Genomic DNA, 17,990 nt, shown 5'->3' with positions numbered 1-17,990 from the left:
AAAGCAAAAAAAAATATGGTGTCAGCATCGGCTGCACTCCTTTTTGCAATTCGAAGCAAGATTTTTTTTTTTTTTTTTTTTTTTTTTGAACCATTGCCCTAGTGTCCCCATCTAAAGTCGTACGTATTGACAAATAAAGCTTTTAAAACTACAAAGCTCATGCCAAAATATGAAATACGTTTAGGACTCTTACGTACTTACTTTCGGTACCCCGCTGCCATCATGAGCGGGAAAAGGGTGCGCTACTGATCAAAGTAATCACTTTTTGTTCTAAAACTTCAACGTTCCCCCCCCCCTAATAATAAGATGTTGAGACAAAATTTGAAAATATGAATTTTTAATTTCTTTACTTTCGTAGTTCTTCTTAGATAGAAAAAAAAAAATTCTTTGTATATTCTATTACAGTTTATATTCCAGGTCTTTTACTATGTGTGCTTCATTTTTTTAATAATAGTTTTTGTTTGTTATAGGTTACGTGGGCTTGGGCAGCAAGGGACCCCCTTCTGTTGCCAGTTCCAGGTCGGGGTCTCCTCACACCGGCTCCAGCCCCTCTCCAGCCTCTTTCATCCCTCAGCCGAAAAGTTCTGTTGCTACACGAACTGGGCTAGACAAGAGCAGGTCCAGGTAAGCGAACACAGACAAACTTCTGAATATCTCCGTTTTCTCTTTTTTTTTTTCTCCAGTTCAAAACAATTCCTTTCTCCGTTATTCATACCAGGTTTGAGTTTTGGACTGTCCAAAACTGGTTTAGGATAGGACAGGTGGTTTTTACCGTCCAAAACTGTCTAAAACTGTCCAAACGTGTCTGAAAGCGTCTTAAACTATCTAAAAGTATGCTAAAGCTAAAGGAGTGTTATGCAACCATTTTGTATTTACTGCAATATTTTCAATTCATAAAATTCAATAAGTTTTAATTAATGAGTATTTGATAATATTTTTTCTCCAAAATGTTCATTTAAAAACCATTTTACTTAAAAAATTGCCAATGCCTCTATTACATAAAAACTTCCTTATGTAACAGTTGATAGAGTTAAGGAAAGAAATTTACTACGCTACGAAGACAACTAATTGCAGTTCCATTCATAACTCAAAGGAATGTTATTAAATGTGCAATATTTAGGTGCGTAAAAACGCTTAATTTTTTTAATGGTTTTTGCATATAAGTTTACCATGATGTTTCGACGAAAATTCTTTTTTACATCTTAGATTAAAGAACAATAAACGGATGATTAAATATATGCATTGAATAGATATTCAATGTCACAAATCTGACTCGTTTTGTTCTGTTTTTGATATTTTCTCACATAAATACACTTTCTCCAAAAATATAGTTTTGGACACCTTCGGACAGTTTTGTTTAGACACGAGGGTTTTGGACCGGACGGTACAAACCATGGTTTTTACCATAGTGTCCAAAACCTTGCCAATCCTGATTTATACTAATTATCCCATTCATATATGCTTTGAAGCAGTGTTAAAATTAAAGCCAAAAACTCTTATCAACAAAGCTACAATTTGAAAAAAGTTTCATCTTTGTGTTAAAATGCATTACGTTTATGAACATGAGTTCGCATATCTTTGTAGTGGCCACTCATGTTTCATTTCCATTTGTAAGCTAAATTTAAAAATGTACTTATTATTTTTCGAATTTTTTTCCCTTGTTCAAAAAAATCCTGTCTCCGTTATTCATTCTAGTTATCCCATTCATATACGCTTTGAAGCAGTGTTCAAGTTAAGGTCAAAAGCTCTTATCAACAAAGTTATAATTCGAAAAAAGTTTTATCTTAGTGTTAAATGCATTACAATTATGAATATGAGTTCGCATATCTTTGTAGTGGCCGCTCGCTGTTTCATTTCCATTTGTAAGCTAAATTTGAAAATGAGCTTACTATTTTTTTTTCTGAATTATTTTTTTCCGTTCAAAAAAAAAAAAAAAATCCTTTTTCCGTTATTCGTTCTAGTTATTCCATTCATATATGCTTTGAAGCAATCTTTAAACTTAAACACTAGGCTAAATTAAGCTTTTTAGCAAAAATGCTAAAATTAGAAAAAAGTATAATCTTAGTGTTAAAATGCATTACGATTAGTTTATGAATATGAGTTCACTTATCTTCGGAATGGCCACTCAGTGCTTCATTTCCGTTTGTAAGCTAAATTTTTAAAATGCACTTATTATTATTCCTGAATTAATTCTGTTCCAGATCAAAAAGTTCCTTTCTTCGTTATTTATGCTTATTTATTATTCCACTTATATACGCTTCGAACTGAGTTTAAGTCGCTCTTTTACAAAAAAAGCTAAAATCCTTTAAATGTTTTATTGGAATGTTAAAACGCATTAGGATTATGAATATGAGTTTATTTATCTTCGTAGTGGCCCATTCAGTGTTTCATTTCTATTTGTAAGCGAAATTTTAAAATAGATTTATTATTAATTTTTCTGAATTTTTTTTTTTAGAGTTCAAAAACTTCCTTTCTCCATTATTTATGCTTATTAATCCATTTATATACTCTTCGAAGCAAGTTCAAGATGCTCTTTAACACTAAAGCTAAAATAAGGAAAAAGCTTTATCGAAATATTAAAATGCATTAAGATTATGAATATGAATTCGCATATTTTTGTTGGTGCCACAATATGCCTCATTTCCATTTGTGAGCTAAACTTTAAAATTTACTTTTTTAAATCAAGTAATTATTATAAAAGAAGTGTTACGACACGAGCTAAAAGAAGCTTTTGGAAAAATTCAAAATGGAAAATTGTTTGACAGGTGTATTTAGCAGAAGAGAACTTGTTCAATCTTGAAACCGTTGAAGTTCAATGTTACGTGATAATATCGGAGGGTATATTGCATTAATACCGAATGCCATTTACACCGGTCTGTTGAAACTCAGTTGGGCAGCTCGGTGTGAATAGATTTCATGTTTCTATTCTGGACACAATGCGTGCATTCAAGTTGTTTTTTCTTTCCTGTTTTGAATAACATTTGGTAAAATGCTTTAGCAAAAAGGCGAATCGTTTCATTTCCGCAGTTTAGAAGGTGTTTTCGCATTTTGCGAAAAACGCGACCGTAACGTAACAGATAGCCTGCTCGGAAGTGATTTTGTTCCATCTTGTTCTTTTTACTTGTCTTTTTCAGTCTCAGCTATAATTTTTTTCGATATTATATAATTAAAAACTGAGCGTATCCGCGTATGTATCTATTTATGTCCGAATTACTTCTCCCGAGCACCAGTGAACTGACCATCGAACCTAATATCGGCAAATTTGTAATTTTCCCGTCTTTATGTTTGGCTTATTAAAATAATTCTCCGACAATAATTAACGGAGATATCAATTAAAAACTATTAATTCTGACACTTAGATTTCTACATAAAATCCCTATTTTTCGAAGGCTTTCCTCCATTCAAATTATTATTCAGTGTTTCATTTCAACTTTCCGCAACAATGTTATTGAAATTTGTAGCGTGAAGAAAATCATTGAGACGAAAGATCTGTTGCCGATTTTTTTCTCGAATGTGAACAAATAAAATTCTGGGTTTTGTTTTAAAGGCTTTTCCTGTAATCGGAAATTTGAAAGGTTCACTTTTTGGTTATTTTTCCGCAGTGTGCCGCAAAATTTTACTAATTTTTTCTTTTCTTTTGTTCAAGCCTGATTGTGAACACGAGTCACTTGACATAACTTTATTTTCGAGGTAGACCGTGCAAAGCCTGGCGACCCAGCTAGTAATCCTAAATGTTGCATTAACTGCTCTCCTTTCTTGATCCATCACATAATCTCCGTATCGCGTCTGCTCTTAGTAATTTTTTCAACTGATGTCTGATTGCCGTCATTCTTTGATCATCCCCTTATTTTAAAGCATAAGTGACTGTTACAGATGAGATTTGTACCTTTTGGGTCGCGTCAAACTTGGAACGTCAAAAAAAGTTCCTGACTTGCTGCTCAGGAATTTTAAAACGAATGTTTTCTTTCCTTTTATTAAAAACAAAAAAAATGAAGTCAAATTTGTCTTAGGTTTAAATTTGCTTAGTGACTTTAACCCTGTGCAGACCAGTGCGGTTTCTCGATATGTCAACAAGTCTTTCATATGTCACCATTAAGGCGTGAATGTCAATGGCGCAGATAATGTTGACACTCAGTTTCTCACCAAACCTAAGCTCTCACGATACGAAATTGCACTAAAACAGAAATCAATTTTGCCGAGAGTATTAAAGGTCAAACAAATACTCATGGGATCTTTACATGCAGCATAATCATACGGCATGGGCCCGAACGGTAGTTCACCGACTATCTACTTGGACCGCGAAGTCCGGAACCAGAGACCAAAAGTGTGTGAAATAATCGCCTTATCGCCATGCCATCAAACCGACTAATTAACAATAATATACTGTCCCAATAACAGGCGAGAACAACTATTCATATTTCATCAAAGAGTGACGTCACTAGGGGGGGCAGTTCTTCCTGGGTGTCATCCGTCTGGGGGAGGGGAGGGGGACATCCAGAGTGGAATTGCAAGTTTCTGAAAAATATGAAGCTACAATGCATTTTTAAGACTGAAAATTTGAAAAATTTTCGGGGGGGAAACCAAAGTGTCTTACACTTCACATCATGGAGCTTATACTGTACTCAGGATTAGGTTCATATTGTCAGTACTGAATATTGAATGAATTTCATGCTTACATATAATAATAAAACATTTTTGCGTTTGTTGAGAGGGGGGGGAGGGATCGGTGACATCCCAAATTATCGCCCCGGATGTCACCCATGCTAGATACGCCACTGCATCAAAGGCTTCTAACTCTTCTGTCTACTTTTTTTATCGCCTCCATTCAAAAAGATGAGCACTGCGCGCAGACGAGAATTAAAATAAATAGTGTCATAATGCATAAATAAATAAATGAATAAAACATTGCAGATAGTACATAAAGATAGTACTATAAAATCTTTACTAATAATAAAGCTGAAAGTCTCTCTGTCCGGAGGATGTCTGGATGTCTGTAGGATGTCTGTGACACGCATAGCGCCTAAGCCGTTCGGCCGATTTTCATGAAATTTGGCACAAAGTTAGTATGCAGCATGGGGGTGTGCACCTCGAAGCGATTTTTCGAAAATTCGATGTGGTTCTTTTTCTATTCCAATTTTAAGAAAACAACTATCATTAATGACGAAATTATCATAACGTGGAACCGTAACATGGGCACAAGCCAATTGGCGAGATACGAAATTATCATAACGTGGAACTGTAACGTGGGTACAAGCCGATTGGCGAGAAAATTCACCATACATTATTTGTAAATATACTGGGGAACCAAAAGACCTTTTAATTTTTCTATTACGGGCAAAGCCGTGCGGGTGCCACTAGTAGTAACATAAAGTAATAGAACATGTTATGTGAATGTCACAGCGTGCCAAAAATACCGAAATAGTGATATAGTCCTTTTAGTCACGTACATATTAATCTTGACCATCCGTTCACATCAAAAGTCACATTACTTCAACTTTTGGTTTGATGTTTCATTTCCATACAAAAAAATTGGCTGAGTCATAATAACATGCGTCTCTGCGTAAAGATCATTTCATGAAACATCTAAACGGGCAAAAACTGTTTATAGTCGTCTAAAACATACCCTTTATCATGAAACATTCTTATAAAAAGGCATTTTTTACTGCTCGTCTCGCTTTGTGAACTAATCTCATTTATCCGTCCATAAAAAGGAAACTCAACTCTTTTGTCAAGTTTCTTTTACCGCATCATTTATGTACTACCACGGTTTCTTTCACCGCCCGAGGCCAGCCATTTTATTCTTCAGTTCACTTCTCGGCATTCTAACGGAGATCATGCTCCATCGAACAAGTTGGGATAATGAAGAGCCCCTGGTATCCGGCCATCCTCTCTGTGTACTTAGTTTCCATGGAGACGCCGTCGGACTGAACGTGTGGCGTCATGCTCGTTGGAGTATGACGTGTCCGGTTCCTTTGACGCCGTCCATTGACACCTGACTTGGGAGCATGACGGATTCCACTTTGAGGAACGAAATCAATAGACCCCATAGGTGGTTAACTTCCCTTACGTGCAGGCTGGAAGTAATACGAAATTGCCTCTTTGTTGTTAGAGAGAGAGGGAAATCAAGTTAGTTTTGTTGACAGGGTTTCACTGGGCCATTTGCAGGAACACCCCGAAGTTAAAATTTTTGAGAGGGTGGAAACTCAATTTGACGAATGGAACTCCAAATTTTGCCCAAGGATGATAATTTCGCCGAATTGTCAGACAAAATTTGCCGAATGATGATTATTTTGCCGAAAGGGACTCCAAATTTCCTGAATGATGATAGTTTCGCCGAAAAGAATTCCAAATTGGTCGAATGATGATAATTTTGCTGAATCGTGTGACAAAATTCGCCGAATAATAATAGTTTTGCCGAATCGTCGGACAAAATTTGCCGAATGATGATAAATTTACCGAAAAGAATTCCAAATTTGTTGATTGAGTTTTGCCGAAAAGAGTTCCAAATTTGCTGAATGATGATAATTTTGCCGAATCGTCTGACAAAGGTTGCCGAACCGTAGGACAAAATTTGCCGAATGATGATAGTTTTACCGAAAAAAATTCCAAATTTGCCGAATGATGATAATTTTGCCGGAAAGAAATCCAAATTTTCCGAATGATGATAATTTTGCCGAAAAGAATATCAAATTTGCCGAATGATGATAATTTTGGCGGATCGTCTGACAAAATTTGCCGAATGATGATAACTTTGTCGAATCGTCACACAAAATTTTTGCCGAATGATAATAGTTTTGCCGAATTGTCACACAAAATATGCCGAATGATGATAATTTTGCGGAAAGGATTTCCAAATTTGCCGAATGTGATTAATTTTGCTGAATCGTAGAACAAAGTTTTCCGAATGATGATAATTTTGCCGAATCATCAGACAAAATTTGTCGAATAAGGACAATTTTGGGAGGTCCCAGTGGCCTTACATCAGGGCGTCTCTAGTAATTTGCTGTGAAAATTGAAGAAGCATAGGGCGCTACGATAATTCGAAATTTATCTGTGAACCCACGCCTTGTTGTCTCTAAGGTATGTGTACTTGTACAGTTTAAGCGAAAAAGAGCAGGCAATCAAGAGCCAAAGAGAATAAGTCTCATCTCTACCTGAAAGCCAGGGACTCGCGTAGCCATGAAATGTTATGAGATTATACAAAAGTATTCTTTGTAATTGTATATTTCGAGTTGCATTACATGGAATTTAAATCTTACATAGTATGTGAAAAGTCTTAATGTTTAAATTATTATATGTCCTTTTTAGAAGTTGAGTTGAGAGCAATTGCATATGTACTACATGATTTCTAGAGTAATAGTAGTGCAATACTGCCAGATAATTTCATTAAAGTCAAAAACTTGGTGTTGATGGTTAGGTGAAGCAAAGGTTAGGGATTTCATCGCTGTCATTATCTCTCACTTCATCTCTCTCCTCTTCTTTTTTTTTTTTTTTCTTTTTTAAGGTTTTGAGGTGAAACGTGAACAAAGTTTGCCGATCGATAGATAAAAAAAATATGTCAATAGAATTCTTCTATTTATTTATTTCTAATGAAATTACTTTTTACTATCCGGCGTTAATTTGTGAATATCTTCACAATTGATTTTTTGCCATAGCTGCAAACTTTTTGGCAATATTCGTTTTTTTCCCCTTGCACTATTAATAAGACTGAAGTACATTAATTTTTAGTCTTCAGCATCAATAATTTTTCAACAGTTCGTTGCTTGATAAGAATAGTGACCCAACTAAAAAAAAATACCGAAAACGAGATTTTTATTTGATAATGCTTTTAAAAAACTGATCTTTTATATGCAATAAAGACAAGTGTAATTTCACGATTAGTTATAATATGCGGTTACACCTGTCATGAGGAACTATCAATGGTGCGTTAAAAAATTGCTATTTTCATCAGCTTATCAGATTTCTTAGATATGCCATACATCTTCCGGTATCATAACACTTGCATGAACGTAGGACGAAAAACCACACATCGAGGAATACTGTAGCCCACACAGATGCAGATGTCAAACCACAAGAATCGCACGCCATGTGTCACTGAGATAAGAGTGCATTTTTCCACTTGTCAAGGGTGTGGATGCTTGCAAGTAGGCGAGGATATTTAGTGGCTTAATAAACGATAATCATTAAGCATAGTCGTCGATACTAAATTTAATTAGGGCGGAGTATTGAAATAGCATGTCTGCAGAGACTGACATTATGCTTTTGCTTAAGTCATTTGGATAGTTTATGTATTTCAATCTTTCGGGTGGCTTAAGGTTCTTATTCCTCTTGTGGGGTTTTCAGATCAGTGATAAACACACTCCTGTGAATCAACAATTGGTCATTGTGGCATTCAAGAACCAAAGTCAATCAAGTCCAGGAGCGATTTGATCCACTTTAGCTCTGAACGCCAAATATAGTAAGATCCCAAAGTGCTTTGTGTTAAATGAGGCATTCAGAGCTAAAGTGAGTCAAGTCTTCGTGGACTTGATCCACTTTAGCTTTAAACACCTCAGTTGAAAATAAAAGAGATTGCAACAATTTCTTTCTTGGATGAATTGAAAACTAATTTTTTCTATATAGTACTGAACCAAAAAAAGGGGGGGGGGGATAAAGAATTAGTAAAAGAAAATTAGTTTGAAGCATTAAATGACGAAAAAGAAAACAAGAACGGAAAGCAATGAATACAGAAGATAGTAGATGAGTGTAAAATAAGTATAGACTAAGAAAAAACGTCAATGAAACTTTGGTTTAAAATGAAAATGGAAAATGAAAAAAACACATAGTCGATCACATTTTATTGACTAGAAAATTTCGTGTTTGTTCATATTATGATGCTTGCTCATTTGCTGGGTAAGTGCACCACTCTTCTTTCAAACCTGGAAAACAAACTTGAAGCTAAATAACCATAATGCTGGCGTGGGCAGGTTCACGGCAGTATCTGCAGAAATTATGTTTCAATATGTTTGAAGAAATGTGTGTTGGATTCAATACTAACAATAGAGTAATGTTTTAGTTCGACGTATTTTTCGCGCATTTTTCTCAGCGGAAATCAAATAAGCAAGCTTGTAAAATAAAGCCAACGTACAATACTGCCGTGTTAAGAACCAAAACCATATTTGCAAGCCATTTTTGTCAAAATTTTTTTGGGTAACATATTTCGCCTTTATACAACTTTTTATGGTCATTTGTCAATGGAAAATATTATTTAAAAATGCTGAAAAATCAAATACATCTGAATCAAATACATTGAGGCGCACAACGCTGCGGATACGACTTTTGCGCTTAGCACTGCAGCCTTTGCAACACCTTTCTTTTCTCCTTTAAAAAAAGTTGTGCAAATCAAAGAAAAGGTTCATATTGTCATGTACCTAATGCTACAGTTTTAAGCTATAGTAGGATTTGTTGAAGGTGCAATTGTGTTTGAATGCTTATTTTATGGTCAGACTACCTTATCTTTGACTCTGGTTGAGACTTACGGTGCACAGCTTTGACGAACGATTGGTGAGAGGAAGGGAAAAAAGTAAGAAATCTTCGTTTCTTCGTGCTAAATTTAAACCTACTCCCATTATTCCTCTTTCTTTCGACAAGCAGCGTTGCAGCTGGACAGAGAGAATTATCGTCTTAATATTTCGTTGAGTGAGATTCCTGGAGAATGAGCTCATTTGGCAGGATCTCTCATTGTCTTGGGTATAATGCTTTTTCAACTCATTACGGAATGTGTTGAAAATATTTTTAACGTTTAACACTAGAAAGACGGAGGGGCCTGTATGCCCCCTCGCGTAGTTTGGTGTTCAATAACTCGATTAATATCTAACGGAGCTTAATGGAACCTTTTTAGTTTTCATTATGTCACTATTTGAATGATTGTTTAATCATTTTATGATTCGCCTCATAGTACTGTAAATACTGATCCTTATACATAGAAAGATGGGAGGGGCCACAGTGGCCCCTAAGCTATTTTGCAATAAAAAAAGATATTTTTCCTTTAACCTAATTGTTGTAGAATAAAACAAATGCTATTCACTCTAGTTTAACCAGTGACTTTCTCTTTATGCAACCGATTGGATATCCAAATGTAATAAACAGTACCGATCGCTTACCAGCCAAACCGCAGCTCTTTGAAAGATAAACTAGTTCTACCTTTTGGTAGTAATTACAGAAAAGCTGAATATAATAACGTACTAAGTTTTGGTTTAGTCGTATAAGAATGGGCGGCGGGTATGTGAACTCACTCAGGAAGAATTTTTAAAAATATTCACCCCCCCCCCCCAAAAAAAATGGGTAGAAGCCACGCTGACCCCTTCAGTCTTTCTAGGTATACGGAAATTTTCAGTCTTTCTAGTGTTAAACCGATTTCATTAAATCTTTAAGGTAGATCTTTTTGGAAAATTGTTCGTTAGTCGAGCATTTTTACTTCTGCTAGCTGTGAACCAGCTATTTGTCAGAGGATCATAATATAAAAATTTGTTCTTTCCTTTGTCCTGTTGTCTGGAAAAAGGAACATGAGGTTTTAAAATTGACGTTTTGAGAGAATAATGTTTGAAAGTACAGTGGACGCCGGTTAATTGAATCAGTAGTTAATTGAATCAACCGCTTTAATGAATCGAATTGTCAAGCAGAACAAAATCCAGCTTTATTCAATTGGCCGCTTTATTGAATCAGCCGCTTTATGGAATCAAAACTGTTTAGAACAAACGTGGTTCAAATAGCGGCGGCTACTCTGTAATACGTTCATTTCAGTTCATTCCCGCTAAATAAGTGATTAAATTTAGTTACTTTCAATTCAGATAGAAGCATGAATTTGGTATTGATCCACAGCTCTTGATTTGAATATTTTGAATGTATAAAAACTGAAAAATTATTATTTTTTAAGGTTTACGGTGGCAACACCTCTTAAGAGGTTTTCTTCATTTTAATGCCAATAGATGCAATAACACTATTTAAATACTCTACAAGTGGATTGAAAGTGCACTTCTCCAATAAGATTATCTTATAGAAGTTTCCCTTTCATTTGACCTGAAGGAATAGAAAAAATGTAGATCAACGGCAGGGCTGCAGAGAACCAATGCAGGCCCCTTGTCAGTTATGTCATCAGCCCCCCCCCCAAAAAAAAAGAAAGAAAGAAAAAGGGGGGAAACGAAAGAGAAAGAAAAAAATCCGAAAACTGTTTACTAGTAAAGAAATTAAATCTATTTTAAGTACCACAACAGTAAATAACAAAAGAAAGAATTTTACTTTATCTTTACATTATCGCTTATTCGGAGTCCCCCCCCCCACCCTTTTATTTATTTCTTTTTCTTTCTTTTTTTTAACCTCTGTGTCGCCGCCCCCCCCCCCCCCACCCCAAAGACTCAGGCCTCTAGTTTCCAACTAGGCTGGCATGACCTGATCAACGGCACCTTGAAGGACTAATGGAATCTCCACAACAAGTTTGAGTTTACATTTGAGAATGTCCAGATCAACTTATTTCGTAATTAATTTCTCTAATATCTTCTTACTTTTTTGGAAACTTCACACTTGTTTCGAGCCACCCAAACACTTCCTCTGCCCACGTCCATCCCTCGTGAAATTCTAATTTATGCCAATCGGAAACGATCGCTGCATAAAATGGAGGTCATTGCTTCAATCCGTTTTATGTGCAAGTGCAGCTGTGCAATTCCTCTGCAGAATTGGACGTCACACCTGTGACAGCAATTTCTTTGTTTTCGCAGGCCTTCCTCTACCAGTTCCACATCGTCCATACCGCACCTCCCGGGAAAGGCCTCGCTCGCTACCTCCAATTCGAACATTAGAAGCAACGGCGGTCCCAAGTCCATCCCCACATCGGGTTCCAACTACGGTTCCAATTCTATGTTGGACAAGTTCAAGCTCTTCAACCCTAAAGACAAGAGCGCCGAAAGAACGAAAGGTGAGTTTGTTTGTAATTTCAGTACCCATGACACTCATTTTTTTTTTAATTCATCGCTTGGGTATGTGTGTACAGTAGAATCTCGTTTATCCGGCTCCCGTTCATCCGGAACTCCGGTTTAACCGGCTCAAATTGTAGAGTAAAAAAAGGTGTTTACTTAAAATAATAATTTTAATTATAATCGCAAGAACGCCAAATAATTACAGCCAAATATTCGTTTGTTATTTTGATCAATTGTACAACTTCTACAGATTTCGTACAACAAATTTTATTAATCTGACAAACACATGGCGTACTTGCAGCGTCAGTCTGACGCCAATGTAGCTGAAATATAAATGTTAAAGTAGAAACGAAACTGTAATTTTGTTAGAAAGCATTGTTTTTTGCTGTACTGAAAGATGACAAATATTCGGTTGTCATTTTGATAATTGTACAATTCCTGCAGATTTCGTACAACAAATTTTAGTAATCTCACAAACAGCATAGCGTACTTGCAATGTCAGTTTGACATCACTGTAGCTGAAGTTTTAATGTTAAAGTAGAAACCAAACTATGTAATTTTGTTACAAAAAATTGTTTTTTTTTTTTTTTTTTTTTTTTTTTTTTTTTTTTTTTGCTGTAATGAAAATAGTCTGCTTTTTAAGGATGTGTTTTGCTTATTACCCATACTTCCCGGATGACTCGGATTTTCGCTTGTACGGATTGTATTTAGTTGCAGTTAGTAGAGATGAACGAGGTTCGACTGTACAGTCGGGGGGGGGGGGAGTCCCGACTTACGCGAGGGATGCGTTCCAAGGCCCCTCCCGTAAGTCGAAATTTCGCGTTGTGGAAAAGGGTGTGTATACGAATTTTTAATAGACATACCCAATTATTTTTTAGACATTTTTAAACACCCCTCAAACTGTTTTAGACCATTTTTAATATATATTACCGTTTCTTATATAAAAAGCTGTATTTTTAAAGAGACTGTATTATTCAACATAACCGCCGTTACGATGCAGAAAATCTGTGATCATTAGGAGAGAGAGACGTAAAATAAAACGGTACGGGGGTACGTACAGTGTGTAGTAATAATAAAGCGCTGCACTATAATAGCACCATACCCCGTGCGTACCAATACCATAGTTATATTTTTTATAACTTAAAAATTGAAGATTATTATTTATGCTGCGGCAATTAGACAGTTATTCTAAAACATTTTTAAATACAGTTAGTTGCTTCACATTTACATTTGTAACGTTTCCTTCTATGGTAACACCCCTCTTCCAGGGTCTCTATAACCCACAATACAAGAGCTGCTTCCAATTTCCTACTGTTTGCATTTTCCTTAGACGGGTAATTCCATATCAAATCAACCAATGGTCAAAACGTCATGTCTTTAGATTTTGCTCATTTTTTGTTCCAATGGAGTATTACCACAACAGAGAAATTATACAAAGTTTTGGATTTTTTCACTCATTTGTTTTCGAATTATAATATTTTAAAGTTTTGACGAAGTTGAAAAATTTTCCCGAGACGTTTTCTTTAAACGACCGTAATTAAAAAACTATTTGACTCAAAGAGTTAAAACTGGTAATGTTTTGTTCTGTATTTAATAAGGTTTTATGAAATATATGACATGACCTAGTTCTACCTTTTTCTTTTTTTTTAAATTTTTTTGAAAAAAAAATTTTTTAATTTAAAAAAAAACTAAAAATCGAAATTTTTAATTTTTTTGAAAAAAAATTATGTTATTAAGTCTTACTGTAGCAACATTTATGCAAAATTTCATGATGGCATTATTGTGGTATCATAAGAAAAAAAAAATTTCCTCTTTCAACATCTTTATTCATGTAACAATTCATACTGCTTGATCAGCTGGATCATCCAAATGGGGTGGAGGGATGGCAAAGACTGTGCCATTAAGATTTTTAAGGGGATGTTTAAGGGGCATTTTTCTCTGTAAAGAGGTTTCATCCCTGTGGAGGGGAGGGCTGTACAGTATTTGAGGAGGTGTTATTGGCACCCTTGACTTGATTCCTTTAAATATATATAGATGTTTATTTATACAGAAATATATATATATCTATGTATATATATATATGCAGGTTTTTTTAAATAGTCAAGAATTAAAATTTATTAACTGAAAATATATTAGTCTACTTATCGATGGCAATTTCTCCATAATCGAAAGTGTTGAAATAATTCAGTAAAGCAAAGGTCTCCAAGCAACATTTTTTCAATCCTATGTTCATGGGTTGATACAGTAGAAGGGCTTGACCATCATGAGTCATGCTTCAGCACCTACATCCCTGCTACCCATCCCCTAAGTAGCCACTTCCACTCATCAGCTGCCTGCTGTAACGAACCCTTAGGCTTTCTCCTGGTGTAATATGAAACCCATCTGCTTTCTCCCACTACAGAGGCATTGAAATCTTCAGAATTTTGTATGTTCTTGGACAGTGCACATTCTAAATTTTACTGCTTGCTTTCTTTGAGAATTTTTTTTCCAAGTGTTATTGTTATTTTAATGTTAAATTTATGCATATTTTTGTTAAGAGCCAACTTTTAGTTGAAAATGGATAAACAATGGAGCATATTTTGCTGCAATCCACTTAAAAAGGAAGGACATTGGGTGAAAAAAGATCTAAGAACTGCAAGCTTGTGGATGACAACACTAACATATGGCATTGAAGAAGGAATGAAAATTTGTACTGTTTGTCGCATACAATTAAGTAAGCAAAAACATTCTTCAGTTCCTCAGCAAAGATCCAAAACCAGGCTCTAATACAGAGGATCCCGAGTTCTTCATGAGCCCTCATAATGGGGATGTACAGTTTGAAGAAATTGTGGGCTATATTGCTTGTGCCTATGACAGCAAATGGCGGATAGGATATGTAATTTCAAAAGATCAGGTAGAAGAAACCCAGGTTTCTTTCCTTCATCCTAGCGGACCATCATCATCACTCATTTATCCAAGAAAAGCAGGCATTTTGACCATTCCTAAAAATTTTGTTCTGTGCAAATTACATCCTGTCACTGCTACAAGCAGAACATACCAAGTCTCGAAAGAGGAGATGGCAAAAGTAATTGAAATCTTACATAAGAAGAAAGTATATCTATACTATAGGACCTACAAATCGAGTTCTATAGTAGCAAAGTGAGTTACACACATCTCAAACTGCTTCTTAATGGGCTTTAAAAAATATTAAATTTTATATTGTAGCAATTAAATTATATATAAATAAAACTTAAATTTGCTTTTAAAATATGGCTAAAAAAGCTTCAGTAACTTTTAAATTGAAGTTTTCAAATTTAAATAAAATTTAGATTTTTTATTCAATAATAAATATTTTTTCACCGAAAAAATTGTTTGAACTTGTTAATATGCTTGCAATACTGCCAAGTAGTTGTTTTTCTACGCAATAGTCCCGGTTTAAACCTTAACTACTTTTCATTAGAACAAATGTTTTTTACAAATAAAATTAAAGCAACTGTTTGAAAGAGAAATTTTTTTTTCTCCATGATACCACAAAAATGCCATCATGAAATTTTGAATGTATGTTGCTTAAAGAAGACTAAGTACCCTGTTTTTTTTTTTTTTTTTTTTCAAGAAAATTAAAAATTTTGATTTTTAATTTTTACAAAAATATTTTTTTTTAAATAAATGATTTTTTTTTGTAGCTGTTTTGTTATATATTTTTTAAAACCTCCTAAAATACTGAACAAAACAGCACAAGTTTAAACCTTTTAAGTCAATTAGTTCTTTGATAATAGCCTTTAAAGATTACTAAACAATGTAAAATTTAAGATGCTTCCAGAGTTAAAAAACATTTATAACTTTGGAAAGAATTGTTGAAATAATTTGAAACTTCAGATTTGTTATCATGGAGGTGTGTATCATAGACAGATAAAAAATCATTACATTCTAAAACATTGACCTTAAAAATTTATTTTTTATTGGTTGATTTGACATGGAATGACCCATTAAAGCACTGTTGAAAGAGGAAAAAAAATTTTTTTTTTGCATGATACCAAAAGAATGCCATCTTGAAATTTTGAATAAATGTTGCTAACAAAAGGCTAAGTAACATATATTTTTTTCAAGAAAATTAAAAATTTCGATTTTGAATTTTTACAAATTAAAAAAAAACTTTTTTAATATAAAAATTAAAAAAAATATTTTTTGAGCAACTGGGCTTTGTTATATATTTTTGAAAATCTTATAAAAGACTAAACAAAACAGCACCAATTGTAGACTTTTAAGTCAAATAGTACACTAATAATAGCCCTTTTAAGATTTTAATCAATGCAAAATTTCGGATTCCTCCAAAATTTAAAAAATGTATAACTTTGCAAAGAATTGTTGAAAAAAATTTGAAATTTCAGTTTTTTCATCCTGGAGGTAAGTATAACAAACAGACAAAAAATCATAACAATCCATAACATTCACTCATATTTAATTGTCATGCCACCTCGATCCACTTTTTAGCTGTTCAAGCATATCAAGAATTTTTACCTTTTCCTAAACTGTCGCAAACTTTCGCTTTTTCTTTCTATGCTCACGAGCTTTAGATGAAACAGTGTGCCTAGGTGACACAATAATTCATTACCTTTCATATTTAGAATTTAAAAAAAAAAGAAAGAAAAATGTGGAGCGATTATTGATACACACTAACAAAGTGATGTTAAGACTAGAGCAGTGTCAGAACTTGCGCAGTCAGTGATGCTCAAAATGATGAAAGTACATTCATGAAACTAATATTTAGTAGTAAAAAAACGAAGTTGACAGTTAGCACCACGATTTCTTTCCAAATATTTTCTTGTTGCCAGCGAGAATTCGCGTTAGCTCTAAAATTCATTACTTGTGAAAAATTCGCGTTATAGCTATTTCGCGCAATTTGAATCGCGTTGTAGCGGGAGTCGACTGTACTGGGTTATATATATATATATATATATATATAGAACTCGAAGTTTTTTCAAAGATGACTCGACATTTATTTTGATAGAATGGAAAAAAGGAAGAAAGAAACAAGTGACTATAAGAGAAAAATTCATTCACCTTCACTTGCAATTCATGCACATTAGACGTCTAAAGCCTAGGAGAACACCTGTTGAGCCAATGTGCCATAAAGGAGTTACACGTGCGGAAACGAGCATAGCTTGTTTTCTTTTGTTGTACTGTACTGTTTACACTTAGACATGTTGGTGGTTTTTTGGCATAACTTGCATTCTATTTCATGATATAAAAAACGTATCATAAAAAAGCAATTGAATTTATTTAACTCGAATAGAAATATGCATTACAAAAATGAAGGCGATGTTTAGTTTTTTTCTATTTACATTTTCTTGTGGTATCCTTTGTCACATAACTGTATTGAATAGAAAGAGTAGGTTACAGACCAGTCAAGCATGAAAAGAAAGCAAATTCAAAAATTTTCGTACGAAGACTTAAGAACGCGCAGGTAAACAGCAGTATCTGCAGAGATGAGTTTCCGAGATATTTGAAGAAACGCATTCTTGATTCAATACCATTTGGGAAATGCTGGAATTTTACGTTTTTTTCGCTCTGTTTCTCGGCAGACACAGGATTCTAGGTTCCCAAGTACGACAATATTTTTCAAGATTTGAACTGGAGCCAACAACATATGATTTTGCTTCATTCGTTAAATTTAAAAATTGTTTATTTTCCTTTCATTCTAGGTAGTGCCACTAACAACAAACGCACTAGCAGTAGCAGTGGATTCAGTTCTGCTCGCAGTGAACGCAGTGATTCTTCGACCAGTTTATGTGGAGACGCCAAAACCCCGCCTGACCCCACCCCTTCTCCAACGTCACGCCCACCACAGTTAGGCAGCACAGTACTGCCCAAGAGCCAGCAACAAGTGAAAAAGACAGCTCTTGGCCTGCCCGCAAAACAAGTTGTACATAAAACAAAAGGTCCCGATGGTAATGAATTTTAAATCTCTTAGTTCTATTGGAAAATAACTAAAATTGGATTTTTTTTTTTTTTTAATAAACTTTCTAGGCCCAAAAGCTTTGACCCATTTTTCCATTTAAA

General features: G+C 34.6%; 1 protein-coding gene across 1 annotated transcript in view; it reads left to right on the top strand.

Moving 5' to 3' along the window:
• LOC129229738 (neuron navigator 3-like) overlaps nucleotides 1-17,990 on the top strand; it is a 707,938-nt gene that overhangs the window by 687,585 nt on the left and 2,363 nt on the right. Inside the window, exons 10-12 of the mRNA XM_054864105.1 lie at nucleotides 471-624; nucleotides 11,754-11,950; nucleotides 17,633-17,878. Coding sequence (XP_054720080.1) covers nucleotides 471-624; nucleotides 11,754-11,950; nucleotides 17,633-17,878 — 597 coding nt within the window. The remainder of the gene's footprint in view (nucleotides 1-470; nucleotides 625-11,753; nucleotides 11,951-17,632; nucleotides 17,879-17,990) is intronic.

This window comes from Uloborus diversus, chromosome 9, assembly GCF_026930045.1.
Source record: "Uloborus diversus isolate 005 chromosome 9, Udiv.v.3.1, whole genome shotgun sequence".
Lineage (NCBI taxonomy): Eukaryota > Metazoa > Arthropoda > Arachnida > Araneae > Uloboridae > Uloborus > Uloborus diversus.
The sequence above is the reverse complement of the archived record's forward strand: the minus strand, read 5'-3'. Positions and strand labels throughout refer to the sequence as shown.